This window comes from Cynoglossus semilaevis, chromosome 8 (assembly GCF_000523025.1).
Source record: "Cynoglossus semilaevis isolate Cse_v1.0 chromosome 8, Cse_v1.0, whole genome shotgun sequence".
Classification (NCBI taxonomy): domain Eukaryota; kingdom Metazoa; phylum Chordata; class Actinopteri; order Pleuronectiformes; family Cynoglossidae; genus Cynoglossus; species Cynoglossus semilaevis.
Window position 1 is genome coordinate 4,346,009 of NC_024314.1, and position 9,811 is coordinate 4,355,819.

The 9,811-nt window shown below is 42.0% G+C and overlaps 2 protein-coding genes across 5 annotated transcripts in view; both read left to right on the forward strand.

Annotated features, from left to right (window-relative positions):
- The window catches only part of LOC103381637 (C-terminal-binding protein 2), a 79,581-nt gene that overhangs the window by 32,196 nt on the left and 37,574 nt on the right, over positions 1 to 9,811 (forward strand). For 3 of the 4 annotated variants that reach the window (XM_008314093.3, XM_025057655.1, XM_025057654.1), the window contains exon 2: positions 72 to 293. In XM_008314093.3, coding sequence (XP_008312315.1) covers positions 224 to 293 — 70 coding nt within the window. In that variant the 5' untranslated portion in view covers positions 72 to 223. The remainder of the gene's footprint in view (positions 1 to 71; positions 294 to 9,811) is intronic. The other variant, XM_008314094.3, reaches the window with a different exon arrangement.
- The window catches only part of LOC112487327 (uncharacterized), a 4,501-nt gene continuing 2,305 nt past the window's right edge, over positions 7,616 to 9,811 (forward strand). Inside the window, exon 1 of the mRNA XM_025057657.1 lies at positions 7,616 to 9,810. Coding sequence (XP_024913425.1) covers positions 9,263 to 9,810 — 548 coding nt within the window. The 5' untranslated portion in view covers positions 7,616 to 9,262. The remainder of the gene's footprint in view (position 9,811) is intronic.

Consider the following 9,811-nt stretch of genomic DNA (forward strand, 5'->3'; position numbering starts at 1 on the left):
GTCTGTGTTGGTTCTAACCATTTTTTTTTTTGTTTGTGTTTGCCTCCCTTTTTTTTTTTTTTTTTTTGCAGGTGTATGTGCCGAGGCGGTATGCCCCGGGGAATAGTGCTGACAGTGCACTAGGAGTCTGAACCTTGTCAGTATTCGAGGCTGGGGCGGAGAGGTACCCTGCAGTGCCAAGCCAAATTGTGCCAACCCGTGCCGTGCTGCTGCGTTTGACGCCATGTCCCTGACCGACAAACACAAAGTGAAGAGACAGCGGTTGGACCGGATCTGTGAAGGTAAAGTTTTGGGTATGTGCTGTATCACACTTATACTTCTCTACATTTTCTCTCATAGTTCAATGTTTCTGTGAAGGAAATCATTTTGGATCATATGTTTGTTTCTTCTAAGCTGTATACACCCCCCCCCCCCGTTGGACAGACCATATTGTTAAAAGCACAATCATAAGAGCGATTGCTGATCCATTATCACTGATTGCTGTAATTGTCTGCTGGCACAGAGAATGTCAGCATTCCACAGTAACCACAGTGTATAAATGTTGACCTCAGCAGCCAACAGTCGTCAGGCAGATGTAAATGATATCTGTGCTGCTGGTGCTATTGCTGCCTCTCATTGAGCTGTTGTTTGTCTGTGTGGGTTTTGTGTCGAGAACAAATGCTTGATATGCGATTATTATTCAGGTAGAATCGGTGAACACGGAGCTAGCAGCTGCTGCAGAGGATTGAATGGTTTCTAGTCTGTCACGGCTGTTTGGAAGTGGCCAATTTCACCCAACGGATGGTGACGATTATTAGGCTTTAGGTTGTGGTTCAGAAAGCCGTGGGTTTTTATCAAAGAACCTGGGCAGAGAACAGGAGCCCCCTGCTGTGCACATAGCTACAAAGTGGGCCCAGGCAACCAGGAATATGTGTCGTTATGTGGGTGTTTAAACTGTGTCTAAAGCTTGTGGATGTGCATTTTTAAACTCCCTTGTTTGACTCTGCTCCACACGCACTCACACAGACACACACATGTGCATGCGTGTGTCTGTCAGACTGTGTCCTGAGGTAAAATCATCTCCTCTCCGCTCTCTGGATCCCCAAGAGGCTTGTTAAGCCACTGGGCCCTCCTGGAGCCAACGCAGGGAGAGGCAGACATGACTGCAGTGCTGGAAAATGAAGCTAGACGCACCATTACCCCCAGTGCCAGCATATTTGTTTTGCAGCATGATGTAAGCACCTCAGCGTCGTGGGCATAAAATGAATGACATAAACAGCACATCCTGTATAAAGCAGTAGTGTGGCCAAAAACAGACAGTTTAACTTCCCCATGCCAGCCTCTGCTGGAGGTCTCGTCTGTCGCAGCTTAAAGTATATGTGAATCGATCGTTTTACATTCAGGATACAATGTCACACTGGTAATGCGCATGCTCTTTTAATTAATTAGACTAAAATAGTTTTTTTTTCCCACTGAACAACTTTTACTTGTGTAACATCAAAGTTAAAGACAGACTCTACCAAACAGTTTTGCATCCTACGTCTGTTAAAGTATTCTTAAAACCAGGTTGATAAGTCCATCCTGCTGGCGTGTTGTAATAGTGGTTCTCATACAATACTATTCAGCAGCAGTTTCTGCCCCTGGTTTGCATGCACAATTTTGATTTCTTGAAACTCTGTTAAATATTTTGCAAAAGTATTAAACATCGAAACCTAAAGCATTAACTGGAGTTGAGCAGTTGTTTTTTTTTTTGCTCTCAAAAATGTTACATGCTAATTTATAAATCTCCATAGAATGTTTTTCTTTGTGAAGTTGTCTTCACCAGCTCTTTTAAGTTTGGCTGCTTGTATCCATTTGTGAAAGTCTTTTTCCCTGCTAAATAAGTGATTGCTCTATACTCACTGGGAGCTAAGATGTTTCTTTTAGTCTAAGATGACAGGATTCTATTAAGGTAGTACTGCACATGGAAATCACACTTATACTTCTCTACATTTTCTCTCATAGTTCAATGTTTCTGTGAAGGAAATCATTTTGGATCATATGTTTGTTTCTTCTAAGCTGTATACCCCCCCCCCCCCCGTTGGACAGACCATATTGTTAAAAGCACAATCATAAGAGCGATTGCTGATCCATTATCACTGATTGCTGTAATTGTCTGCTGGCACAGAGAATGTCAGCATTCCACAGTAACCACAGTGTATAAATGTTGACCTCAGCAGCCAACAGTCGTCAGGCAGATGTAAATGATATCTGTGCTGCTGGTGCTATTGCTGCCTCTCATTGAGCTGTTGTTTGTCTGTGTGGGTTTTGTGTCGAGAACAAATGCTTGATATGCGATTATTATTCAGGTAGAATCGGTGAACACGGAGCTAGCAGCTGCTGCAGAGGATTGAATGGTTTCTAGTCTGTCACGGCTGTTTGGAAGTGGCCAATTTCACCCAACGGATGGTGACGATTATTAGGCTTTAGGTTGTGGTTCAGAAAGCCGTGGGTTTTTATCAAAGAACCTGGGCAGAGAACAGGAGCCCCCTGCTGTGCACATAGCTACAAAGTGGGCCCAGGCAACCAGGAATATGTGTCGTTATGTGGGTGTTTAAACTGTGTCTAAAGCTTGTGGATGTGCATTTTTAAACTCCCTTGTTTGACTCTGCTCCACACGCACTCACACAGACACACACATGTGCATGCGTGTGTCTGTCAGACTGTGTCCTGAGGTAAAATCATCTCCTCTCCGCTCTCTGGATCCCCAAGAGGCTTGTTAAGCCACTGGGCCCTCCTGGAGCCAACGCAGGGAGAGGCAGACATGACTGCAGTGCTGGAAAATGAAGCTAGACGCACCATTACCCCCAGTGCCAGCATATTTGTTTTGCAGCATGATGTAAGCACCTCAGCGTCGTGGGCATAAAATGAATGACATAAACAGCACATCCTGTATAAAGCAGTAGTGTGGCCAAAAACAGACAGTTTAACTTCCCCATGCCAGCCTCTGCTGGAGGTCTCGTCTGTCGCAGCTTAAAGTATATGTGAATCGATCGTTTTACATTCAGGATACAATGTCACACTGGTAATGCGCATGCTCTTTTAATTAATTAGACTAAAATAGTTTTTTTTTCCCACTGAACAACTTTTACTTGTGTAACATCAAAGTTAAAGACAGACTCTACCAAACAGTTTTGCATCCTACGTCTGTTAAAGTATTCTTAAAACCAGGTTGATAAGTCCATCCTGCTGGCGTGTTGTAATAGTGGTTCTCATACAATACTATTCAGCAGCAGTTTCTGCCCCTGGTTTGCATGCACAATTTTGATTTCTTGAAACTCTGTTAAATATTTTGCAAAAGTATTAAACATCGAAACCTAAAGCATTAACTGGAGTTGAGCAGTTGTTTTTTTTTTTGCTCTCAAAAATGTTACATGCTAATTTATAAATCTCCATAGAATGTTTTTCTTTGTGAAGTTGTCTTCACCAGCTCTTTTAAGTTTGGCTGCTTGTATCCATTTGTGAAAGTCTTTTTCCCTGCTAAATAAGTGATTGCTCTATACTCACTGGGAGCTAAGATGTTTCTTTTAGTCTAAGATGACAGGATTCTATTAAGGTAGTACTGCACATGGAATTACTGTCCCTAATAAAGACTAATCACTCAGGCCTGAAGACAAGGTTTTCAAAACAGAAATATTTCACAGTGCTGCCAAAAGTCTTTTCTGAAAAGCTTGTTCGTCCACATCCAGCTGTTGCGTTCAGGGAAAGTCAGACATCAGAGGTAGTTAGTTATTCCTGAGGGAACAACAGTTATAGTAGTCCACGCTGCTGGGCAGGAGCGCAAAGCTCACAGGATAAAGTAACAGGTGTTGCTGTGATGCATGCAGAGATGCTTCTTGGTGAGCATAGCTGTCCATGTACCTTCTCACTTTACACAATCACAAACACACACACACAAATTGTCCATATGGCCATCATACAGGATCAGTGAATCAGTCCTCTGGTGGCCATTGTAAGGGCGTACAAAGAGGAAAAAAAACACTTGTGGTTTGTTCCTGAGCCAGTGACCAGGCAAAGTTGTCCCACTGATTGCATGTAGCAGGGAGATAAGGCTGCCATGGTGATTGTCTCTGCGCTTGAAGAGAACACACATGATGCAAAGCTCTGCTCTCTCTTCCACTCACCAGTAAAAATCCCTCACAGAGCCACCGTCGGTCATAACTTATCTTTGTCCAGGTTCGCTCTTCAGCCAAACTTTCATTTGGCAAACACAGACAGAGCAGCTGAGGCCTGAGTCCATGCTGTGATCCCTTTCAAGTGCAAATCTGGAGCGTTGTCTTTCATGGACGTCTGCTGAGACCTAACACTGCACACTGCCCTACAAAACCACCACCTATGTTTCCATTGTTTACACCTCATGGGAGCACAGACATTTTTTTTTTGTTCAATGCTGTCTGGAGTGAAAATCTTCAAAGAAAGTTTCAAAGAAAATCCAGCAGCGACATGACGAAGCTGATTAAAATATTGAACTACTAGATGTGTACTAAACATAATCTTGCAGGCAGGGAGCTGGTTCCAACTGTTTATATCAAAAGCTACTGGTTAGTTTTATCAAAGCAGCTGTTACAAAGCATAGGCTGTAATTTATTGGTATGAGACCAGTCGACCTGTGTGGTTCCAGACTCTCTGGTCTTCTCAAAGACGAGGAACCTTCATTTCTGTCATGTCATGTCCAGACATAAGGTGTGATCTTCCTTGGCCTTGGTTTATCTTAGCCCTGGGTTGTATTGTATTAACTTTGAGCTAATGTTGCTTGGTGAGAGTACTGTTCTATTACAGAATAATTAATTTAATTTTTCTGCCTTTCTTATTGTTGTGATTGTTGTCTGGCTCTCCTCTGGGTTTGATCAAAGCAGTTTTAATCTAGCCTGATAATATTTTCATTGAAGACTGGCTTTTATTCATGTAATCTCTACATGATGTCACTGCACATCTGCATCATTACAAATGTAAATGATCTTCATTAACTGGCAAACACAATCCATAAATCAGAAAATGTTGGATTTATTAAGTTTGGTTTTACAGTTGCATACAAATGTTTTTGAACAAACTTAAAAAAAAATAGACAGAAGAAAACATCAGAATAAGAAACCCTACTAAGAAGAGATAACTAGTTTTTCATTTGTTGATTCCAGTTTGTGATTTATTGGTACTTGCCCATACCGTTTTTTCAATTGACAGCATGTACTTGTAGTGTATACTTATATACTTATAGTGTTTTTCAGGGCCAATTTTTGTATGTTCATAACTAGCAAACTAATGCCACGTAACTTATTTTAAAATGAAAATGAAAATGGAAGTGCAGTTGTTCCATCAAAGACAACTAGAGTTGAAAATGGAAGTGCAGTTGTTCCATCATATTATCAGGAATGGACTCATAGTTCTTTTGTTTATAGAGAAAGTTCAAGGCCTATATACCTGTGAAAGACAACTAGAGAAGGAGGTGAATAATTATTTGGTTTCATGAGACAAAGTAGATCTTTGACCAATGATGTTTGTTTAATGTCTGGTGAGAAAAGGGAGAGGAAACACTCTGTGAAATGCGGAGTTGCCAATTAATTGTTCTGAAATGTTCGCCTTGATCTGTCTCTATTTTTGTGAATATTTCTGTATGCAAAGTGTAATTGTAATTATCCCAAAAAAAGCTAGTATCCTCAGAATTTTGTATTAAAAACCCCTTGCTCTGCACTTTCTCCCTCCCAACGTAACTACGTAAATCCATTAAGAATACTGCAAATCTAAACAATTTTTATAGCATTTAAGCAGCCTGCCTGAGTTGGCGTCTAAATCATTTTGGACTTGTTCTGATTTTTTTTTTCCTACCCTGGTGAAGACAAATGAAATTTTCTGTTCCGTTATTCCTAACTATCCCTCCCTCCACTCTCACTCAGCTGCACACCCGCCTTCTCTCCAAAAAACAAGCAGGCTGTCGTCTCTCCCTTCTGTCTGCCCCATCTGTGATGCAGTATGGACCACTGGTTTTATAATGATAGGCAGGCTGTGCACAGGACAGAACAGGAGCGAACCAGCTAACGTGTAAGATAAAAAAAAAAAAGTCCAAGCAGTTGCCTCAGCAAGTGTTCTGGAGTTCCTGCCCTGCTAATAAAAGGTTTGCACCAGAGTCTCTCGCTCTGCCCCCGTGTTCCACCCACCCATGCAAATGTGTGACATTCGAGGTGGTAAGGAGGCGGAAGGCAGGATTTTGATTCCACAGCAGATGTGAACCGTACGAAAGCCATCAGACCAGAATTGGTACCATGTGTTTTTCTCTCCTTGATGCTCTCTGCTTCCAACCACACTCGTGTTTCGACCAAGAAAGGGCCCCGAGGCTCGTTAAAACTTTAATATACTGTACAATCGCCATAATTGAGTGGAGTTTCAAGAACTCCCAGTCAAGGTTTTAATTTATGAAGTCCCTATGAAAAATTAATGGACCAGTAGTGGTTGTGGAGGCGAGCAGTGTAAATCATTGTGCTGCTATCCCTGCCAACTCTCGCAGCAAGCATCCTGTGCCCTAGAAAGATGGCCAGATTGCTCAAAAGGCATGACTGTTGCTCCATGTCTGTTCAGCACATTGAGCCCAGAGGTCTTTCATGGGGCCGTATGATTAGCCAGGAGGTGAGTGAGCTGATTCCCTTCGCCAAATATCCAGCCCCTGAATTGGGGTTTCTTTTCTTTCACTTTATTATTCATGCTCCCAAGTACGCAGCCCCTGTTGCTTGATGAGTGTTGTATAGCATGCTCATTTAATTATGGAGCAGCTCTCATGAGAGACATATCAGAGGATGTAGACAAGATGAATATGGATTCCCTGGCTCCTTTGGATTATGAATTGTGGGAAATGCAGCGTTTTGCCTGACAGGAGAGATGAAGTGCCATATCCTCTTGTTTTCCTGTTAACGACCACGGGCCAGAGCTTGCTTGTTGAGATGATTATTATTGATAATAATATTTCATATTTAAAGTGGGATTCTGAGTGACACACAGCTCTGAAACAGGCTTATTAAAATAGGTTATTGTTTGCAGTTGCTATGGAGAGACACAACAAAGTGATTAATTGTATGGTTTTACTACTGACAAGCGCAGCAATACTCAGACCAGAGAACACAGAACAGTGTGGAGAAATCACTGCACAGAAATGTACGCTTCATCTCCAGGGAGAGAAAAGGTGACCATTTATGTGGAATTTGCAGAACTATGGTAAATGCTAAGTTGTGTTTTTTTGTTTGTGTTTTCCAATTTTGGTTATCGCATAATGTTTTTTTTAATTGTTAATTTCTTTTTTATATTGCTCTACCTGGGTTTCACAATAGAAAAAAGTTAGTAATAGCTCCACTCAGTGGCTTGACAGGTGGTGTGAAAACACAGCAGTCACTTGTCACAGGTAAACTAATAAATACAGCCCATCTCAGTCACGCTGTTCCTGTCTCTTTGCTGTTGAGTGCTTTTTTTGTAAAAAAAAACAAACAAAACAAAACAAAAAAACTTTAAATCCCTGTCACTATTTCAAATAAGAACGAAGCACGTCATATTGGGACCATCTAGTTGTTAGGGTCCACTGCAGTCCAATTAAAATCCACCTCTTCCCATTCCCACACTGTCTTTCTTAGTCGGCAAGTCAATTCTGGCAGCCTTGTGCCTTATCACAGCCGTCTTTTCTTCTCCTCCTGACTCTGTTTTTTTTTTTTTTTTTTTGTTTTTGTTTACATTGCTCTTGTCATGGTAGGTAAGCAACAGTATTTGTTAAGATAAACCCACATCTGCTTTGTGCAACTTTTTGTGATGGAGGAAAAACTGTGAGAAAGGAATAAAAATAGGTTTATGTTGATATACTGCATATTTAAAGTTTAATATATTGTATTTGACACTAAAAAATATACCATTCATGCTCAATATATAATGCACTTAAAAGGATTATATCTGTAAAAATAATTCAAAATTATTTGTACAACAGATTTTAGAGAATTTGGTGGAAAGACAAATTTCGTTTACTTACTAAATATCAGTAGGAATTGTTTCACATTTGCTAGGTTAATATTTGTTCTTTTGTTTCTGTCTGAAAGCCTGTAGCTGCTCAGGAGTCTTTATTTGCAGTTGTCTGATTCTTTTCAAAAAGCAAAGGCGTTTTGTTTTGCTAAAGGATCACAAATGTTAAACACGTTTTAATGGTGCCATACACTTACTAGTACACAGTTGGTGTACTGTACAAAAACAAAGCTGAGTGCTCAAACCCAGTCACTACAGTCTGGCTTATACTCCTAACTGTTTGCACAGATAATGATGGGAGTAATTAATCTATTTTTTAATTAGAAAATGTTATAAAATTATTATTTATTATTATTGAAACAATTGGCACCGTTCAGTTTCTTGCATGCCTCTTCATCCTGTGCATCAATCCAAAGTTCATTGTAACAAAGCGTACATCTCAGGAGCACACATCAGACTCTTCGACCCAACCCCTCCCATACTCACACATCACACCCACACACAATTTATCTACTATGATAGACGGCCCGAGAGATCAGCTCATGCTCAGAGATGCTGGCTATGGACCAGTGAAGTTGTTAGTAGTCACCATGCACTGTAGACTCTAGACTGTAGAAGCATGCTGTGTATGCACAGTACACTGTGGTTCAAGTGATGTCAGAGAGGCCTCTGGATTTAAGTAGGTTTTAGTGTGTTGTGGGTAATCCCTTTGTAGCCAACACCTTGGGCCAGACAACTGGGCCTACCAATAGCATTCAACAGGCCACTGGATTAGGGTGTCTGTTTCCCTCCTCCCCTCTTTCTGTTTTCAGAATAATTCCTTTACCGTCAGTTTTAGTTTGGAACACAAGCATGACGACACACACAAGCATGATACCTGCTGTAGAGTGGATTACATCCTCGCCTTAAAGGTGTGTTTTTCGTGTCCGACTGACTGTGTATGTGTATGTGTGTGTATACACTCTCCGTGTCATCTTATTCTTCTGTCCTTGTAGATTTCTAATGTTTCCAGGGCTGAATTATTTAGATATGTTGCCAGCAGGGAGCTACATGATAGCGCAGCCTTAAGAGCGAGGGAGGAGTTGGGGAGAGTGTGCAGCTGCGGATCAGGTGAGGGGCACCTCGCGCACCTCACCTTTTCTGCTCCCCTCTCCTCACTCCTTCCTTTTGATTGGGAGTGAGTGTAACCAGAGAGTTGAAACACAACACCTGGCTCTATTTTCTGCTTTCATAGCTGTCTGCATTATTGTCTTCACTGATGCCTAACTCAAGTGAGCAGTCGCACTTTGGTGGCTCTCTGGGCCCTCACCACAGTGCTGAATGGATAGAAGGCCAGAATCAGACGGCGTCAAGTCGTTGTCATTATTGTGGCACCGTTCCAGGGCGTAGGAATTCTTTAGCCTTGGGTGGAGGAGACGGTGGAGTGAGGTTTCACCATCACGTAAGTCTCAGTGAGAAAAGGGATCCATTTCTTCAGACTTCTGTGACCCGACAGAATGGTCAAGGACTACAGTTGCTAAGGAAAAACTCTGTACCTGATCTAGGCAGCAGCCTCAACCTCAGAAAAACCATGGTAAGCTCTGCACCGTCTCTGGATTATTACCTGGCTGACTCTACCTTTTCAGGGCACCAACCTGAGGAGTCTGGGTTTTATAGGGATAATCAGCACCTGCTCACCAGATCAGCATCGCTTTATGGGCAAGGCCCAAGAGGGTTGAGGCCTGCTTGGGATCGAGCCACACCTACTGGACCAGCCTCTGCTTCTACGCCTAACCCTGTGCCTCCTCCCCCTCCCCCCCCTCCCCCA